The sequence below is a fragment of the Gigantopelta aegis genome, chromosome 12 (genome assembly GCF_016097555.1).
Source record: "Gigantopelta aegis isolate Gae_Host chromosome 12, Gae_host_genome, whole genome shotgun sequence".
NCBI lineage: Eukaryota > Metazoa > Mollusca > Gastropoda > Neomphalida > Peltospiridae > Gigantopelta > Gigantopelta aegis.
In genome coordinates, this window is record NC_054710.1 from 10,189,951 (window position 1) to 10,212,346 (window position 22,396).

General features: G+C 36.8%; 1 protein-coding gene across 2 annotated transcripts in view; it reads left to right on the forward strand.

Moving 5' to 3' along the window:
- LOC121386477 (cell adhesion molecule-related/down-regulated by oncogenes-like) overlaps window positions 1–22,396 on the forward strand; it is a 187,135-nt gene that overhangs the window by 81,883 nt on the left and 82,856 nt on the right. For both annotated transcript variants that reach the window (XM_041517394.1, XM_041517393.1), the window contains one exon: window positions 21,466–21,629. In XM_041517394.1, coding sequence (XP_041373328.1) covers window positions 21,545–21,629 — 85 coding nt within the window. In that variant the 5' untranslated portion in view covers window positions 21,466–21,544. The remainder of the gene's footprint in view (window positions 1–21,465; window positions 21,630–22,396) is intronic.

Consider the following 22,396-nt stretch of genomic DNA (forward strand, 5'->3'; position numbering starts at 1 on the left):
GGTTGTCGTAATGGGGCATAAACACACACCTTGGCTTTCATAAGTTTGGTAGAACAGGAAATACGAGACACAGCGTCAGACTTATCTCTTCTTTATGGTAATTGGTCCGACCTTTCTTCATTAAGCCACGGCTTTCTCGAGACATGAGCGGAGAAAACTTGTGGGTTTTTTCTTTGTGGAGATTATAGTTTTTTATTGTCTGGGACTATATTTCATAGTCGAGAGGTATGGCTTATTCTTTGGCTGTTTGCATTTTTCACATTTTTATGAAGATTAATATGTTAATTAGCACGCTGCATGCATGTTTGGGGTGTCACTTGAGTTAACAGTGCAAGTACGGGGTTTTTTCTTCGTGTTTTTCCATGTCCCATTTGGGGGTTTTAACTGTCCAAGGATAAAACTTGTTGCTTATAAAGTTCAAGATTAGAATTTTAAAAACAATAATATTTTTTTTTCAAGTTTGTTATTATATAATTACAAAGTGAGCGAGAAATCTTCTCTGTTTTTTCTGTGTGCAGATTATAGGTTTTTTTATTGTCTGGGACTATATTTCATAGTCGAGAGGTAGGGGTTATTCTTTGGCTGTTTGCATTTTTCACATTTTTATGAAGATTAATATGTTAATTAGCATGTTGGTTTTTTCTTCATTTTTTTCCACATCCCATTTGGGTTTTTAACTGTCCAAGGATAAAACCTTGTTGCTTAGAATGTTCAAGATTGGAATTTAAAAAAAAATAAAAAAAATAAAAGTTTATTATTATATGATAACTAAGTGTCTGCTGTTGTACATTTTAGTTCATTCTGATTGGATGAAAGTTCAAGTTTGTTTGTTTAACAACGTTACTAGAGCACAAGATTAATTGATATACTGATGCCTGCTATTACTTAACGACAATTATCAGTCTATTAATTAATCTTAAGCCATCGCAGTTGATGACTAACAAATGGAACAAGACATTAACTCCATGACCTTGTCTCACATACTCCTCCCTCAAATAAAGCTACGTCGCAGAGTTGTGGGCCACGGCCAGTCAGAGACTATGTCCGGGGCAGGCATGCCTGAACCTTCAATTGATATGGGCACATAAATAGAGTTCCCAGTCCCAATCCCAGCCAGTTGAACTATTACAGGTTATGATTGAGTTATAATTGTATTCACACCCAGTCCAATACTCCTCCCTCAAACAAAGCTACGTCACACAGAGTTGTGAGCCACAGCCAGTTGAACTATTGCAGGTTATGATTGAGTTATAATTGTATTCACACCCAGTCCAATACTCCTCCCTCAAACAAAGCTACGTCACACGGAGTTGTGGGCCACAGCCAGTTGAACTATTGCAGGTTATGATTGAGTTACAATTGTATTCACACCCAGTCCAATACTCCTCCCTCAAACAAAGCTACGTCACACAGAGTTGTGAGCCACAGCCAGTTGAACTATTACAGGTTATGATTGAGTTATAATTGTATTCACACCCAGTCCAATACTCCTCCCTCAAACAAAGCTACGTCACACAGAGTTGTGAGCCACAGCCAGTTGAACTATTACAGGTTATGATTGAGTTATAATTGTATTCACACCCAGTCCAATACTCCTCCCTCAAACAAAGCTACGTCACACAGAGTTGTGAGCCACAGCCAGTTGAACTATTACAGGTTATGATTGAGTTATAATTGTGTTCACACCCTGTCCCATACTTTTCCTTCAAACAAAACTATGTCACAGAGTTGTGAACCATGGCCAGTTGAACTGTCATAGGTTCTGACTGGGTTATAATTGTGTTCACACCCTGTCCCATACTTTTCCTTCAAACAAAACTATGTCTCACGGAGTTGTGAGCCACAGCCAGTTGAACTATTGCAGGTTATGATTGAGTTATAATTGTGTTCACACCCTGTCCCATACTTTTCCTTCAAACAAAACTATGTCACAGAGTTGTGAACCATGGCCAGTTGAACTGTCATAGGTTCTGACTGGGTTATAATTGTGTTCTTTTATTAAGAACACACCCAGTCCCAATGTCGGCTCAAAATGTAACAGAAAAAAAGTCAACCTCCACCAAGGGGATTCGAACCACAGACTCTTAATACAGGAGTCTAGCGATCAAACAACTGAACTAACAGAGAAATTCCCACTAGCTACTTTCATTCATTCATTCATTCATTTATTCATTCATTCATTCATTCATTCATTCATTCATTCATTCATTCATTCATAGTTATTTCCATGCTTATATCCAATTAAGTTTCAAGCACTCTGTCCTGGGCACACACCTTAGCTATCATGTTCTGATATGCAGCCCCACATTCCCTCCTCCCCATCCCACCTTGTCTGTATAGTTCTTATCAAAAGAAGGCATAAAACTGGAGTTTAATACATTTCATCACACATCAAATAAAGGCAAAACGTGTTACGCACATCGTAAAATTTAAGCCAGATGTGTGAAAATTTGACCAGGGATTACTTGCCCCCTTTTTTTTTCAATGGAATCAGGTTACAACACTATTAGTGTTACAACAGTTAAAATTGGAGGAGCTATTTTAGTGGCGTATTAAATCGGGGGTGGGGGGTAAGAGAGAGATAGATATGCTACCATCTTGACTCGGGTGTTATTGAGATCCGAGCGTCTCTGTTCTGTCGAGAGATCGAGCGACTCTCGTCTTTCTTTGAAGCTTCTTTCTTGGATTGTCCGATCGGGACGTCTATTGGCGTGAAAACGCTCGTCTGTTTGATCGTAATTATTTGCGAGTTTGCTCGGGTTTCTCGCGCTGTGTACCTACATGAGCCTGTCATTGTGTGGCAGTTTGTCGTCCCGATTTCTTCGTTCTGTGCATGCATGTCGCATCGGCCTGCGAATTACTGCTTCCGAGCTTGGGGTCACAGTTCTATTGGTGTGTGATGTCAGGGCACATTGTATTCTAAAGTCGTGTGTGTTTTGCTAGAGTACGATGCCAGGTTTTACCATACAACAAAATACAAGTATCTTCAGATATTTTCCTACTGCCCTGTTTGGGTTCCTGTAATTTATATGGCAGGGGCCAGCTGAGGCTGTGCAACATTTGGTAATTCCGACATATACGCTTAGATTTAAAACCCACTACATGGTAAATTGTACTTGAAAGTTGTTGTGTGTGTTTTGTTAAGAGTACGATGGCAAGTTTTACCATACAACAAAATACAAGTATCTTGAGACATTTTCCTACTGCCCTGTTTGGGTTCCTGTAATTTATATGGCAGGGGCCAGCTGAGGCTGTAGTGTTTGTACTGGCCGTTGTGCCAATGCAGTCAGTTAGATGTTCGTTCTGTGTGGTCGGTCTGGGATCGTTCCATGTCGGTGGACCAATTGGGCTACTTCTCTCATCCCAGCTAGTGCACCACGACTGGTATATCAAAGGCCGTGGTATGTGCTATCCTGTCTGTGGGATAGTGTATATAAAAAAATCCCTTGCTACTAATAGAAAAATGTAGCTAGTTTCCTCTCTAAAACTTTATGTGAAAATGACCAAATGTTTGACCTCAAATAGCTGATGAATAATTAATCAATGTGTTCTAGTGGTGTCATTAAACAAAACAAACTTCTTCTCTAAAACTATGTGAAAATTACCAAATGTTTGACATCCAATAGCTGATGAATAATTAATCAATGTGCTCTAGTGGTGTCATTTAAAAAAACAAAACTTTTCTTTCTTTTTTCTTTTCACTTCTTTGCCTTGTTTATTTAACACGAGAGTGAGTCCTGCAATCACGTAATGGCAATATCGTCATTGGTAACACAAAGGTAGCCGGTTGGTGATCATTGTGATCATTTAGCATGTGCTGTGTGGCAGTTTGAAAAACATTCACTTGAAACTGAAGCGTGAAATTTGGATAGCTTCTTTGGATAGCTTCGCTTGCGCCCAGTATCTCGCTGCAGATGTGTATTTGTTTTAAATCTTTGTCGTTTCAATCTGGAATTTTTTTTTCTTTTTTTTTTCTTTCCTTTATTTGTTTGAGAATGTAATATCACAAGCAGTTTTTCAATGTTTTTACTCACTCGCTCAAACTGCGATGAATTCCCATGTATATGCATGTTCAAAGCTATTTACGAATCTTCCTTATCGCAATTATTTTGCAATATTGAAAGCATTAACGGATGTGTGATTGGCTAACTATATGTAAATCATTTTCCAGTTACCGACTCCGTTCTCTCTGGGGCCTGTTTGCCTTCTCACTGCCTGCTTCGCAAAACTTTAACACAGATGGTTTTCAAATCGTTCGCCTACAAGCAAAACGAGATTTTTGATGGAAGCCAACTGCTCCATTTGTGTTGGTTTAAAACTATGCAGGAAGCTCGGTTGTCTGTGAAAGAGATGGCGAGAATGTTGGGCAGGTTTTTGGTTCATATGCCAGCTATTTCCAAACGTGACAACATGGCTTTGGAAATGTTCTCCCGTCCCTCGACATGCTTAGTATATACCAAAAATCTCTAATGAATGGAGGAAGGAAAACCCATCTGCATGCAAGTAGCTCGTTTAATGGGATATGGTCCAGCGGAAGTAACTACTATGAAATATAATGAAATACGCAGTACGCAGAGTAAATATAAATATGTAAAGCCGACCTTACTCCCGGGATGTGTGATGGTGTTGGCATGTCGGTGCGACTTCGAAAACAGTTGCTCTGCTACCATAATTACATTTTTACATTCGTTTTGACACAGAAGCTGATTTTTATGGTTGCTTTACAGGCATTGAATTTGGTGATTTTTATTTAAGGTTCCGACAGAACGGTAAAAAAATGATTTAATATAGATATTTAAGGATTTCAAAATCTGACGTTCATGGATGGATAGAATCCTGCTAACTCCACTGCCTAATTGGGTAATTTAGGATTTTTTAATTAACTTTTTTTTCTTCTTTTTTAAAAAAATAAATCCTTGAGTAATGTGAGTTTTCTTTCTAGAATGTTAATTTATTTTATTTTTGACATAACATTGCAGACATTTTAAGCAATGGGTATAAATTTTCATTTGAAAAATTATTAAATAACAAAAACAAAAATTAAAAGAAATTAATAACAACAACAACAACAAAAAAGAATGAAAAATAAATGCAAAAGAATAGTAAGAACAAGCTAGAGACAAGAAATAAAATCCAATTTAAAGAATTCCCGGAAAACAAGTTTCTATGGGGATCAGAGAGCAAACAAACACTTGATGTTATCGGCTTTTAAATCAATGATGTTTGTGTCTAACGTGATGTGTTGTGACAGTTAGTGGAATACGTTTCGTACTTTACAGTTTTGATGTGGCATATTTGTGACATTTATTCAATATATCAAATCTTGTGGCTTTAGGTTCGGCTTTTGAAATGTTTTCTGCGTAAACAATTCTGCTACATGGTATTCATTAATATAATTATTTCTGGTAATTTGGGGTTTTAATTTTAAATATTGCATTGGGGGAGTTTCCTTCTCAAATATTAGATTTATGTGAACAACAAATAACTATTTCCCTTTATGTTGTGTGGGTGTAAACATGAAAATAAAATTCAAATGGTAACAAAACAAATAGACCAAAAACAATCCAAACAGAATCTTAAAGGAATTGACCCTACCGGGTAATTTCAGCCCGTGAAAATTAACACTAAGTTTAGTTAAAGGGACAGACCCTAGTTTCACCCGTGAAAATTAACACTAAGTTTAGTTAATCTACAAACCTGTAACACATTTAGATAAAGTTGCAATTGAGTGAAACATGAGTCTGTGACTTTCAAATGGTGAAATACCCTCTAAAAATAGACTAAAACTCTACTCCATAATTGTTACTTTTCAGACGCATGTGCGTTTTTAAAAATATGAGAAATGCATTTTGTGATATTAAAAACACGAGGATGACCAAAAACACTTCGAATGTATGGAAATTGATAATCTAAACAATAAAATCTAAGTAAAGTATGACTTAAGTTATCAAAAACGGTTATAATAGTCAAAAATATGCATTAGTGTTTAAAAACTAGGATATGTCCCTTTAATTTATTCCTGCCTATTTATACATGTGTATGGGTATTATATGTGATGATATTTTTGTTAGTGGAGAGCTTATTAATTATTTTGGAAAATCTTGTATCAGTATTACCATAGTATATGTATTAATGTTGATGACTATATGTAATGTGTTGATATACATTTGTAAATGTGAAGACCAATAATTGATATCATTGTTTTAGTGTCACTATGTTAGAATGTATATTGATATAAATATTAAATTAAATAATAACTTCTGTGTTAAATAATAAATTAATTAATTAAATAATAATTTAAAAACCCCCACCACAATATACATGTCACTGTTGATTAGAGTTTTAAATTGTACAGAATTAACCTCAATGTTTTAGTGTCACTATTGATAAAAGTATTAAATTGTATAGAATTAACCTCAATGTTTTAGTGTCACTATTGATAAAAGTATTAAATTGTACAGAATTAATCACAATGTCTTGGTGTCACTATTGATAAAAGTATTAAACTGTAAAGAATTAACCTCAATGTCTTAGTGTCACTATTGATAAAAGAATTAAATTGTACACAATTAATCTCAATGTCTTAGTGTCACTATTGATAAGAGTATTAAACTGTACAGAATTAATCTAAATGTTTTAGTGTCACAAATTAATCTTAGTGTCACTATTGATAAAAGTATTAAACTGTACAGAATTAACCTTAATGTCTTAGTGTCACTATTGATAAAAGTATTAAATTGTACAGAATGTTTTAGTGTCACTACATGTATTAATAAAAGTATTAAACTGTACATAATTAATCTCAATGTTTTGGTATCACTATTGATAAAAGTATTAAATTATACAGAATGTCTTAGTGTCACTATTGATAAAAGTATTAAACTGTACAGAATTAATCTCAATGTTTTGGTGTCACTATTGATAAAAGTATTAAATTGTACAGAATTAACCTGAATGTCTTGGTGTCACTATTGATAAAATTATTAAACTGTACAGAATTAACCTCAATGTTTTAAGTGCATGTGTTGATTAAAAGTCGACTCCACTCTGTGCCCCGTTGTAGTGGTGTTAGCAGTGCGGCTTGGTGCACCTGTGAAGTTACGTATTACCCGCGCTGCGGTGTGTACATTGCGTTATCAAGGGTATCGCATCCAGCAAGTGGACCTGCACTTCACATGGGCTCCGCGACTTTAATCCGAGTAAATTGTTTGGCTTCTAAACACCACTACCAAGTACCTGCCAGATTGGTTGGCCATCTGTTGGGGAACATCTACAAACACATCCCACTGATAATCAATATACTCTCTCTCTCTCTCTCTACATGTACAGTCACTGTAGATATTGGCTAATCTTGTTTCTCAAAATCATGTGGATTGGCCACAAAAAATGTCTACTCATCTTTTCAAATCTGCAGGCCCATACGAGCAGAATATGAAATTGGGGAGTGTACATTTTCTAGAGGGGTCACAGGCCAGATTTAGTTTTTATACATAGATTGGGGGTGGGGGGGGGGGGGCTATATATTTTTGTTCCTATGTCTTACATGAAATCTGTTTACCTCCTCCATCATTCATATACTTGCCTGATCTAGGTATAAAGTATGTCAGTTTTAATTTTGGGAGTAGTTTATGGGAATTGCAAGGAGTAATGAATGTTCAATATGCATTTTATAGTAAATCTCATGCTTGCTTATTAACTATGATAATATCTAGGCTTTAAGAGTTAATTTAGGAAGTAAGAGTAATAGTAACAAAATGCACTCTACCAAATAGAATATTTTGCTTAGAGTTTTTTTTTTTTTTTTTTTTTTTTTTTATTTTTATTTTTTATTAGAATGAGATGAAGTAATGGATTTTCTTTAAATTGGATATGATCTCAAATGTTGGAAAATTAACTTTTATGTCAATATAATGGTTTAGTATTTTCTGCTTTATAAAGATCACTTCACATTTTATATCTTATATGAATATCAGTGACATCCCTAAACAGGGCTAATTCTGGTAGTCGCCAAATTCAACAAATTGCGAAATTCAAAAACAATTGGTGAATTTTAGTTTAAAGGGACAGACCCTAGTTTCAAGCTGTGAAAATTAGCATTAAGTTTAGTTAAAGGGACATGCCCTAGTTTCAACCCGTGAAAATTAACATTAAGTTTAGTTAAAGGGACATGCCCTAGTTTCAATCCGTGAAAATTAACATTAAGTATAGTTAATCTACAAACCTGTTATACATTTGGATAAAGTTACAATAGATTGAAACATGAGTCTGTCACTTTGAAATGGTGAAATACCCTCTAAAAATAGACTAAAGCTCAAACTCCATAACTGTTACTTCTCAGACGCACATGCGTTTTTTAAAATATGAGAAATGCATTTTGTGATATTTAAAACACCAGGATGACCAAAAATATTTTGAATGTACAGAAATGGATAAACTAAACAATAAATTCTTAAGTAAAGTATGATTTCAGTTATCAAAAACAGCTCTAATAGTCAAAAATATGCCTTAATGTTTAAAAACTAGGGTATGTCCCTTTAATTTGGTGAAAACATTTCCTGTAATAACTGATATTTTGTCTGGAGCTGGACGTAGCCCAGTGTTAAAGCGCTCGCTTGATGCGCAGTCGGTCTGGGATCGATCCCTGTTGATGGTCCATTGAGGGCTATTTCTCACTTCAGCCAGTGCACCAGTGCACCATGACTGGTATATCAAATGTCGTGGTATGTGCTATCCTGTCTGTGGGATGGTGCATATAAAAGATCCCTTGTTACTAATGCAAAAATGCAGCAGGTTTCCACTCTAAGACTATGATGTTAAAATTACCAAATGTTTCACATCCAATAGCCGATGACTAATAAATCAATGTGCTCTAGTGGTGGCGTTAAACAGAACAAACTAAACTTTTTCAGAATGTCCTTTCCAAACTCCATGATCTCTCACAGTTGCTGATTTGTTTTTTTCTCTCTCTTCTTTTCAAGACAAGGAAGTAATGGCTGTGAAGGGAAATGTGTTTATAATACATAGCTCATTGAAAGCTTGGTCCTCGGCCTATTATTATATACAGTTCCACAAACCTTCACATCAAAAGAGTTATCTCTGACTTGCAACCTTTGACCTAAACCCTTATCTGTTGTTCATCTCCACACAACTGTCAAGATGAAACCTCTGACAGCTGATTGGTGGAGACAGGTGTCCGTCATGCTCTGACCACATCCCATTATCCTGGCATGCAGAGCTAGTCATGGTGTATCAATCCTCATTTTCGTATTTTCCATATGTTTTTTCAACACGGCCAAGATAATGCATGAACCTCACTTTATTTTGACAACCATGTAAAAAATTCCATGATCATCAACACAGGAAGTTTGGGTTAAACGAATGGCCTGCCAGGATATATAACCAATCTGTACAAAAAGAAAAAAAAGAGAGAATAAAGATAATAAAAGCCAACTTCATAAAAAAAAAAGTTTTTAAAGTTTGGAAGAAAAGGCAAATTAAGGAATTTTTTTTTTTTTAATTGTCCAGTTAATTAATATTATAGGCCTTCATGTTTTGCATTTTTTGGTAGCTAGTTAAAATTTATAGCATCTTGGGTTCTCTGTTATTTATTAATTAATTAATTAATTTATTTATTTATTTATTTATTTATTTATTTATATTATTTATATTATTCATTCATTCATTCATTCTTTCATTAATTAATTTATTCATTCATATTTATTTATTTATATTATTCATTCATTCATTCTTTCATTCATTATTATATTTATTTATTTATAAATTATGTTCGCAATAAATAAAATGATGAAGCAATGTAATTTGATCAATATAAAATATTGTATATCTTTATGACATTGTGTTAGTCATGAAGTATGAAGGCATATGATATGGGACTGAATGACAGGTACATGTGTTATTAATATTAATGTGGGAAGTGACAACGTTGGAAAGCTCGAGTTATTCCTGTCAGGTGTCAAAGACTCAAACCTGTGCATGCCTTATCAGCACATCCTATCAGTGTCATGGCATACCTTGTCCACAACATCAGTTGTCAGTTCCCTCTGTTTACCAGCTGTATATGTCTCTCCCTGTCTCTCTCTCTCTTTCTCTCTCTCTTTCTCTCCCTCTGTCTGTCTGTCTGTCTCTCTCTCTCTCTCTCTCTCTCACCGTCTGTATCTTTCTCTTTCTCTCTCTCTCTCTCTCTCTCTCTCTCTCTCTCTCTCTCTTTCTCTCCCTCTGTTTGTCTGTCTGTCTGTCTGTCTGTCTGTCTGTCTCTCTCTTTCTCTCTCTCTCTCTCTCTCTCTCTCTCTCTCTCTCTCTCTCTCTCTCTCTCTCTCTCTCTCTCTCTCTCTCTCTCTCTCTCTCTCTCTCTCTCTCTCTCTCTCTCTCTCTCTCTTGCTCACACACACACACACACACAAAACAAAAACAAAAACAAACACCTTTATTAAAAAAATATTTCCTTTCCTTTCCTTTTATATATATCTATATTTTTACAAACTGTCCCCATCCCAGCATGTTCCCTGTGTCCTTCTCTTCCTAGATGTGAAACCCACTACATCCCCCCCCCCATTCTCCTCCCACCCCCACCCCCACCCCCGCCAGTCTTTCTCCATGTGGATTAGAATAGTGTGTAATCTTGTAGTTAACAACCAGTTGCTTTTTGTCCCGGGACCAACACTGTGTGCTGCTGTTCCTAGATGTGAAACCCACTATACCCCCCCCCCCCCCTCCATTCCCACCCTCTCTCCTCCCACCAGTCTTTCTCCCCGTGAATTAGAATTGTGTGTAATCTTGTAGTTGACAACCAATTGCCTTTGTCCAGGGCCAACACAGGCCAATGAAAGAGGATAGGGGATAGAAATGGGACTGGAGAATCCCCATGGAGCTGGGCTTGCAGAGTGTGTTTACTTCCTTTTGTACATCTTTGTCGCCAGTGATTCTCTGGTATGGCCATTGTGATAGGCCAAACCAATTACTGTTGTATACTGCAGGGCAAAAAACCTCACACAGTCTCCAAAATCGTGTATCGATGTTTAAGTGAATTTGTTTTTTGGGGGGGGGGGGGGGGAGAGACATAACCCAGTGGTAAAGCACTCGCTTAATGTGCGGTCGGTTTGGGATCGATCCCCATTAGTCGGCCCATTGGGCTATTTCTTGTTTCAGCCAGTGCACCACAACTGGCGTAACAAAGGTCGTGGTATGTACTGTCCTGTCTGTGGGATGGTGCATCTGAAAGATCCCTTGCTGATAATCGAAAGGAGTAGCCCATGAAGTAGCGACAGCGGGTTTCTCCTCTTAATATCTGTATGGTCCTTAACCATATGTCTGACGCCATATAACCATAAATAAAATGTGTTGAGTATGTCATTACTCATAAATAAAACTTTTCTTTCTTTTTAATTGAATTTGATTTTAAGTATGTATGTATGTGGCGTTAGTACAGAAATTTATTACATGTCACATCTGTAAGTTTCAAAAACTATGAGAAATAGGGCTTGGAAATGTTAAATATAATTGTCAAAATATTCCATATATGGATGAATTTATGGAACCAAATCTGATGAAAGAAAGAAGTGTTTTATTTAACGACGCACTCAATACATTTTATTTACGGTTATATGGCGTCAGACATATGGTTAAGGACCACACAGATTTTGAGAGGAAACCCGCTGTCGCTACTACATGGGCTACTCTTCCTATTGGCAGCAAGGGATCTTTTATTTGCGCTTCCCACAGGCAGGATAACACAAACCATGGCCTTTGTTGAACCAGTTATGGATCACTGGTCGGTGCAAGTGGTTTACACCTACCCATTGAGCCTTGCGGAGCACTCACTCAGGGTTTGGAGTCGGTATATGGATTAAAAATCCCATGCCTCAACTGGGATCCGAACCCAGTACCTACCAGCCTGTAGACCGATGGCCTGCCACGACGCCACCGAGGCCGGTCCAAATCTGATGATGAGGCTTTTATGCTCAATTGTACTTTAATTTCTTCTGTTTCTTTTTCCTTTTCCTCAATAATTTTTTTTTTTTAACAATACTATTAAGAAAAATGGGCCAGAACATCAAAAGCAAAAGTTTTTTAATAATAAAATACTGACTCACTATTAACAAAAATGGGCCAGGATATCAAAAACAAAAGTTTGAATAACAAAATATTGTGTTTGAAATGGAATTTTTATTTATTTACTGGAAAAATAAATAAATTGTTTAGCCCCAAACAGATATATGAAATTATAAAACAAATTCAACATCTTCTAAAACAAAATAGTTCATCAGTCTTGCCTTCGATGCATTTTCAGACATTCTCCAGTATGTATTTGAAAAACAGGGGTGTTGTCATGGGACCCCTTTGTTACCTCTCACCCCCACCCTTGGATCCACCGACAGGGATCGATCCCAGAACAACCACGCATCAAGCGAATGCTTTACCACTGTTGCATGTCCCGCCCTTTATTCTTGAAAAAATCCCTGCATTACTAGTGTCCCCGCCCCCCCATAACCGTCCCTTTCTGTAATCATTCATCAATCTGCAACAAGCCTTATCTAAATGATCTAAATGATTCTTTGATGACTACCCTCAGAGTTGCTACCTGCACAGACGGACACAGTTGGAAAAGGAGTGAAAACACTTGGACAACAAAGACTTTCCTTCAGCTTACAGCCTCTTTCACATGTCATAAAACATGTTTGGGGGAAAACGCTTTTCAAAAGCTGACATTGTGCCGCAGTTTATACTGGCGACATGTTTTTAAAAGATGTGTTTTAATAATCCGAGTGTGTCAGTGATAAACATGTTCTTGGGTGAGACTGTAAAAAAAAAGAAAGGACAAAAAAAAAAAAAACCCACCGAAAATAAAAATGTGGTCACGCCATGCTCGTTGTGTTAAACACATTTGCCGTGTAGATGAGTGTCTGTGTTGGTTGTTTCCCTTTATAAGCGAGGCGAGACGTTAACCCAGTGGCAAAGCACCTGCTTGATGCGCTGTTGGTTTGGGATCGATCCTCATCAATGGGCCCATTGGGCTATTTCTCGTTCCAGCCAGTACACCACGACTGGTACATCAAAGGCTGTGGTATGTACTACCCTGTCTGTGGGATGGTGCAGATAAAAGAACCCTTGCTGCTAATTGAAAAAGAGTAGCTCTTGAAGTGGCGACAGCGGGTTTCCTCTCACAGTATCTGTGTAATCCTTATCCATATGGTTGACGCCATATAACCGTACATAAAATGTGTTGAGTGCGTCGTTAAATAAAACATTTCTTTCTTTCTTTCCTTTGTAAGCAACACACAGGAGAAGAAGTTCTTTCAGTGCTGACCGTCACATACCACAGCTTTATGGACTTGCGAGCTTGGATGTATCGCAGTGCTTCACTTTCACATAAAGTCAAACGATATAATGCTATACAATGAAACCTGCCTAAACCGGATCACACTGGTGACCTAATATATATCTGAAACACTGGCCTCGGTGGTGGCGTGGTTAAGCCATCGGACATAAGGCTCATAGGAACAGGGTTCGCAGCCCTGTATCGGCTTCCACAGGGTTCGCAGTCCGGTACCAACTCCCACCCAGAGAAAGTTTTAACGACTCGGTGGATAGGTGCAAGACCACTACACCCTCTTCTCTCTCACTAACCACTAACAGCTAACCCACTATCCTGGACAGCCAACCCAGATAGCTGAGGTGTGTGCCCAGGACTGCGTGCTTGAACCTTAATTGGATATAAGCACGAAAATAAGTTAAAATGAAATGAAATGTTACCGATTTAGACCTGTAAAATGAACCAATATAAATGATTGCCCAAACATTTTATTTTCCCTGCAAGTACCTACTTTATTCAGCCGACTATATATATAGTCATCATCATAGCACATGTGTTGCCAGTATCTTGGTTATATAATTTTATTGTTGATGCAAAGCCATAATTAAAAAAACAAACAAAAACACTGCGAATTATAGGATTCCGTGTTTCCATGGAAAAGAAATTGTTTTGTTTAATTACACCACTAGAGCACGTCGATTTATTGGCTATTGAATGTCAAACATTTGGTAAATTTTTTTATGTAGTCTTAGAGAGAAAACTCGCTACATTTTTTCGTTATCAGCAAGGGATCTTTTAAATGCACCATCCCACAGACAGGATAGCATATACCACGGCTTTTGATATCTGGCTGACATGAGAAATGTTTCCATGAATTCCAGAGTTTAGGTTGGAAGCACAATATTATGAAATCTTGAAATATTTAAATTATAACTTTTATGATTCTATCTAAATCCTTACATTAAAAAATTAATAAATCAGCAAATTTAAAACCTGACAATAAAAAAGTGAAAATAAATAACATTTAAAATTTAAAAAAAAAAAAAAAAAATTCACCTCTTCCTGGAACATAATTTTGTCGAGTATGTAACACACATTCATTTAAAAAAAAAATATATAAACTTATAAAGAATGTAACAATGGATTAGAACAGTTATGATGCTTTCAGTTTAAAAAAAAAAAAAAGGAGTGAAAAGGCAACAAAACCATTGTAAGCCCATGTCCCAAAAATGTCTACATGTGTTTAGTTTTAGCCGGATAATGGCGCAAACGTGTCCGTAGGAACATTCGAACATGACCTGCCATTGTTGGCGAGGTGAAACCATTATCCCAGTATATGAGGGAAACCATAACAGATGTGACCCGAGAACCCAGTCGGGAACCGTAATGACTTTCTTCACATATGGCCACAAATCCACGTATAAGGCCTTGTTGTTCTTACTACATGTACAAGTATGTTGGGGGAAGGGGGTGGGGGGGGGGGGGGGATGGGGGGGGGTGTGTGGTTGGTTGGAAGTTGTAGATAACAAAGATGGTTGGTGGTTCTTGTATATGACAGCTAGTAACAGTATCCATAGAAAATAACTGTGCGTTTATTGTAAAGTTAAAAGTTTGTTTTGTTTAACAACACCACTAGACCACATTGATTAATTAATCATCAGCTATTGGATGTCAGACATTTTGTCATTCTGACATATAGTCTTAGAGAGGAAACCTGCTACATTTTTCCATTAGTAGCAAGGGATCTTTTATACAGGTATATGTACCATCCCACAGACAGGATAGCACGTACCATGCAGTGACAGAAATAAGCAAAATGTTTTACTATTCCACCGGACAAATACATCTAGAAGTCTACTTGTCCGACAATATTTTCACTTGTCCAAATAAATGGTGTCATGTTTTTGGTTGCTCAAAATGAAACTGCATTGAAAATTTTTACTTGTCCACTGGACAACCATAGAAGTGCATTTTTGTTTGTCCAAGCAGATTTGTATTTTGAAGGCTGCCATGGCCTTTGATATACCAGTCGTTGTGTAAGATAAGATAAAGATAAAATTTATTGCATTTAAACATTCCACATGGGAACAGAGTGCACAAAATAACATTAGAAAGTTGCAATATCAACAAACAATTAATGACTATATTTTTACATACATATATACACATACATGTATGTCACTACTACAGTCTATTCATTATATTGGAAAACCAACTTGCAAATAACACCTATGTTGGCTGGGTCCTGATTTTTCATAATAAAAATAAACTGCTCTTTGGGTGTCATATTTAAAAATGAAGGGTTGTAGAGGTGTCCATGATGACAAGTTTTCATACATGTACTCTGATGTAGTGCAACCTGCCCATAATGCAGAGGTGTCCACAAGGCCAGGTTTTCATACATCTACTCGGCATGCTGCCCATAATGCAGAGGTGTCCATGAGGCCAAGTTTCCATACATTACTCTGATGTGCAAACTGCCCATAATGCAGAGGTGTCCATGATGACAAGTTTTCATACATCTACTCTGATGTAGTGCAAACTGCCCATAATACAGAGGTGTCCATGCGGCCAGGTTTTCATCCATCTACTCTGATAGTTTTGTTAACCCTGCAGCATTCTATAGATAAACTTCTCTGTGAAATAGGAGGACACTACGAATAGGCTGAATTATTAAAAAAGGGACTTAATGAGCGCGAATCTCCTGTTACCCGCAGACAAGCCCTCTGACATGGTAATTTGGGTGTAGCTGGCCTGCCAGAGTCGGTATCATTAGCTCATTAGGACCGTGGCTTATCGGCGGTGCAGAGGAGGAGGGCTAAAGTTTCAATTCTTAAATCAGCAAGATTTTTTCCCTCTTTGTTAGCCCAGAAATCTGCCTGCCTGCCTGCCTCTGCTCTACAGGCGGTGGATGTGATGTGAAGTCGGTGGATGTGATGTGAAGGCGGTGGATGTGATGTGAAGGCGGTGGATGTGATGTGAAGTCGGTGGATGTGATGTGAAGGCGGTGGATGTGATGTGAAGGCGGTGGATGTGATGTGAAGGCGGTGGATGTGATGTGAAGTCGGTGGATGTGATGTGAAGTCGGTGGATGTGATGTGAAGTCGGCCTATTTTTAACACGGGTTTTCACATGTGATGGTGATAATTTTTAAATCAAAATTTAATTAGCAGTTCGGTATGTGTGTGTGTGTTTTCTTGGAGTTCAGAACAACTAGCGGAGTGTTCCTGTGTGATGATAAATTTGGTCGTGTTATGTCGCCGTTTTAAAAGCAAAAAAGAATCTAGAATGACTTTATGGTTATTTGAAGAAAAATTTGAAGACAATTTAAAAACATTCAACAACTGCCATTTGTCTGTGTGTTGTCCTCACCTGAGGTGTCTGGGGCGAAGGACTGAACCACCTCGGTGGACCCACTGAGTTTTTTCCCATTCCAACCAGTGCCCCATGACATGTGTATGAAAGGCTATGGGAATTTTTAGGAGTTGTATGGATGCCAAGGTACAAAAGAAAAGATATACAAAAACCCCCAAAAAAGAAAAAGATACTGAAGGTCCAAAACTTACAGGCCCCCCCTCCCCCCTCCCCCCCACCCCACCCCCCAAAAAAAAATCAAAAAAAAAATCTATAAAATCAAATAAAAAAATCAAGAAATCATGGGCTCTGTTTTTGATAGGATTTTAATGACTAATTCTAGCATTATTATTTATGGTATAATGATATTAAAGACTGACAGTAGGTTTATTAATAATTATGTAAAATTTTAATTGTTGGCTCTAGCATTGATATTAATGGTACAAAGATTTTAATGGCTGATTCTATTATCATCATTAATGGTACAAAGGTTTTAATAGCTGATGCTAGCATCATCAGTAATGTTACAAAGATTTTAATGGCTGACTCTAGCCTCATCATTAATGGTACAAAGATTTTAATGGCTGACTCTAGCCTCATCATTAATGGTACAAAGATTTTAATGGCTGACTCTAGCATCATCATTAATGGTACAAAGATTTTAATAGCTGATGCTTGCATCATCATTAATGTTATAAATATTTTAATGGCTGACTCTAACCTCATCATTAATGGTACAAATATTTTAATGGCTGACTCTAGCATCATCATTAATGGTACAAAGATTTTAATAGCTGATGCTAGCATCATCATTAATGATACAAGGATTTTAATGGCTGACACACATTTTAATGGCTGATTATAACATCATTATTAATGGTACAAACATTTTAATGGCTGACTCTAGTATCATCATTAATGGTACAAACATTTTAATGGCTGACTCCAACATTATTATTGAGATTTTTCTGTTTATCTCGTGGTTTGCCTGTGCCTCTAAGCAGTAAGCTATGAGTTGTGCGGTATCAGGTGTGAAGTACACAGTTCTGATTGTAATCACATCCACCTCGAGCCCATCCCGCAGACCCACAACCTTTCGCCACCGCTGCCCAGCCAAGGATACCTTTGTTTTGTAGGATCTGACAAGGAAGTCATTACGTTTCCTCCAACAATCAGTCAAATACCAAGTACTGCTCACACACTTTTGACGCACTGCACTGTTTTTGTTTCCACACAGTTTTGTTTCAACACGGTTTTATTTCAACATGATTTTGTTTCAACACGGTTTTGTTTCAACATGCAGAGTGTTGACAATAATCGGGGGGGGGGGGGGGGGGGGACATTTGTTTGAGAAAACTGGTCGAAGCTGTAGTGGGGAAGGAAGTGAAAGTCGGTGTGAGGGGTTCGTACATTTTGGTATTTCTGTGGTGAAATGTAAAAAATTGTAAATATGTAGGAAGTAGCTGTTCATGTGGTGGTTTTCATTTTGTTTCTCCCATTTCAGTGGTCCCATTCCATTACGCAATTTCTCGCTTCAGCCAGTGCACCACAACTGGTATATCAAAGGCCGTGGTATGTGTTGTCCTGTCTATGGGATGGTGCATATAAAAAAATCCTTTGCTGCTAATCGAAAAGAGTAGCCCATGAAGTGGCAACAGCGGGTTTCCTCCCTCAATATCTGTGTGGTCCTTAACCATATGTCCTTCCTTCCATATAACCGTAAATAAAATGTGTTGAGTGCGTCGTTAAATAAAACATTTCTTTCTTTCACTAATATCGTATAGATTCCATTAGACCTAAATTTATACTAAGACTGTAAACTCGTGTAGTGAAAAACGCCTTGAGAATGAATAGCAGGTATTTTGGTGGGAGGGGAGGTGGGGGAGTTATTTTTAGTGTGGAAACCGGCTGTAAACAGGAGCCGATGATAATGGCTTTCTCAGAGGGAAGAAAACTAAATAGACTTTATTGTCAGAAAGCTGGAAGTCGAATAGAATGAGATTACCACAACATTTAATACAAATTTTTTTGCAGTGTTAAATGTGAGTTTATTTGTGTTCTGTAACAAAAGAAAGGTGTAAAACAAAGCAGTGTAAAATATGGCTTTACACTAACAAAACAGTGCCCACGTTAGTGCTGGCAAACAGTGTATAGGATTGTAAATGTTAGGATATTTAGTTATTAACAGACATTGTTTGTGAATATAAATAGTACGTCGAACCATTAGAACCATTGCATTACACTACAGTACAGTACACTACAATACAATACACTACACTAAATACACTACACTACACTACACTACAGTACAGTACAGTACAGTACAGTACAAAACACTACACTAAAGTACACTACACTACACCACACCACACCACACCACACCACACCACACCACACCACACCACACCACACCACACCACACCACACCACACCACACCACTACAGTACAGTACAGTACAGTACAGTACAGTACACTACATTACACTGCATCACACCGCATCAGACTGCACTACACTACACTACACTACACTACACTACACTACACTACACTACACTAAAGTGCACTACACTACACTACACCATTACAGTACAGTACAGTACACTACATTACACTGCATCACACTGCATCAGACTGCACTACACTACACTACACTACACTACACACTACACACTACACACTACACTACACTACACTAAAGTACACTACACTACTACAGTACAGTACACTACATTACACTGCATCACACTGCATCAGACTGCACTACACTAATACTACACTACACTACACTACACTAAAGTACACTACACTACACCACTACAGTACAGTACACTACATTACACTGCATCACACTGCATCAGACTGCACTACACTATACTACACTATTAATACACAAGTGGCTATTTCCCATTCCAGCCTGTGCTAAATGACTTGTGCTGTAATTTCTGTCGTATCTGAAAAAGTGCTTATACAAATCTTCAGCCACAATACTGACATCATCTCGTCATATTTTATGTCTATCTCATTCTTACTCATCATGGACATGTCAAAATTGTCTGCCACTTTATTGGTCTGCTTCAGCTTTCAACCTTTGTGACTGGTCATTTTTGTATCTCTCATTCTTACTCATTATGGACATGTCAAAATTGTCTGCCACTTTATTGGTCTGCTTCAGCTTTCAACCTTTGTGATTGGTCATTTTGATTTCAATTATTTCATCCTTAGGTTTCTGTGAGTCAGGCATGTAATTTAAAAAAAAAAAAAAAGATTCCTAATTAGTTTCTCCAGTAAAAAAACGCTCGTTATGGTACGTACGATACCGTTTATGTTCATTTGCCAGAAGTAATCTCGGCGATGGCTGTCATTCCCTTTTTGTGATTAATCATACTATTTTTAGATATTAATCACTGTAGTTTATTGGGTTTGGAATCAGGAATTATACAGTAAATGTCAGAAGCATCTTCAGACCGTTTTCAGTTTGGCTGGGATTAAGCCTTACGTAGAAATAAGCGGATGCTGACTATAACAGATTCGTGAGTGACCGATGAAATGTGCTGGTTTACACAGACTACAGTAACAGTTAAGTATCCGTAGTACTGTAATGGTTTTCGTTAAAGGCATGTTGTCACAGACCACTGACCTACTACATGGCCTAACAAAGTATTAGTTAAATATATATACATTTGATTAGTCCCTAAATGTACTTTATTCAACCATCTACGTAACCACTATACTCAACTTATTAATGAAATTTTGTAAAAATAATTGAATTATGGCAATGGTCCATAATTCAAAAACTAACATTGCTCAGAGGGTTGACATGGATTTCACTCCATCATGGTGTAGTTAAAGTGATGCAATAGCTAGATTTGGTCTGTAAAAATTAATTTAATTTTTATTTATTATTCATTTTTAGAGAAATAAGGTTCTTAAATCTGTGACAGTATGCCTTTAAGCTCTAAGAAGCTTAAATTAAGTCAAAGTCGGTATACTATAGAATATTATTATTATTATTTTTTTTTTATATATATATATATATATGTACTTTTTTTTAAGATAAACTTTATTCAATAAATAGACTGTCAAAATTGGCCTAAAATTAACACAAAACATTAAGAGCATTAACAGATTCATGCTGGACTGATGAAATGCACAGAGTGCCAGTATCAGTAGTATTATAATGGTTTGGGTTAATCCTAGCTAAGAAGCTTAAATTAAGTCGAAAGTCAGTATACTATAGAATAAAAAAATAAAAAATTTTTTTTTATATATATGTATATATACTCTTTTTTTTCAGGATAAAATATATTCAATAAATAAGACTGTCGAAATGAGCCTAAAATTAACATAAAACAATAAGGGCTGAATTTAAACCTGGCCTGGTGCTTATACAGTTTTTAGAGTCGAGATTCGAGACTTTAACAGAGTCTGAGACACTAACGTCATGACAACGCCATACAAATTGTATGCGTGTGACGTCATTAGAGATTGAGTCTGGACTCTTTAAAAGTTTTATAAGCTCGGGCCCTGCTTATGTCTTACACATATGTAACTATATATACATTTACAATGCTTAATTAAACACCTAGGTTGAAGAAAAACAGGCGTTGTAATTTCGGCACGAATAGTTTTTAATAAATAAAAAAAACTAATGGGATTAAAAATGAATAATTAAAAAAAATATAATAATAAAACTTTTTTTTTTTGCATTTGTGTTCATCAATATATTACTTCTGTTTGTATAACTGTTCTAATATACTGATTGCTTCTGTGTTTTTTACAGATTTTGTGTTCAGCTGTTTGTGACGAGTTCCGATTGTATGATGTGCAATGTTCAATGTTTGTAGCCGACTAACACAAACATGGGATTCACCCGACCGTATGGCAGTAGGAAAGGGGAGACAATCTACCTGATATACTTCACGTGGTTATCATTAGCTTGGGCAGGTGAGTCGTTTTTTTGTTTTTTAATTTTTTTAAAGGTTTTATAGTCCCCTACCGATCCAACCGGAGGGGACTATAGGTTTCATCTCTGTCCTTCTGTCTGTCCGTCAGTCCGTCGGTCCCACATATAGTTTTCTGGATGTTTTTTTTTTTTCCAGAATGCCTTGACATATTGAGCTGAAATTTTGTGTATAGCTTTATCCTGTTCTGTTACAGATCAAGTTTGACTTTCATGGCAATTTACCCATTTTTGACAGAGTTGTGGCCTTTGAACTTATAGGTTATGAAAATTTGTTTTCCAGACTCTTTTTATTTTTATTTTTTTCTCAATGCCTAAAGATATTGAGATAAAATAATTTCTAAAGTTTTACCATGTACTGTTACAGATCAAGTTTTACCATGTACTGTTACAGATCAAGTTTTACCATGTACTGTTACAGATCAAGTTTTACCATGTACTGTTACAGATCAAGTTTTACCATGTACTGTTACAGATCAAGTTTAACTTTAACTTGATTTACCCACTTTTCCACAAAAGTTATGGCCCTTGAATTTAGGAGATAAGAAAATGTATTGGGTCTGGCAGGGGACATGTATTGCTTTAGCAGTACTCTCAGAATGCCTGTTTTCATTTAAATGTTATTGTGATATACATGCAAGCCAAGGTGATATATAACAAGGTTTTTTGTTCAGTCAGCCAGTAGAAAGGTGCCAAAAAGCTGTGCTAGAAAAACAACCATTTAATACATGTCACCTAGACGGTAATGCAC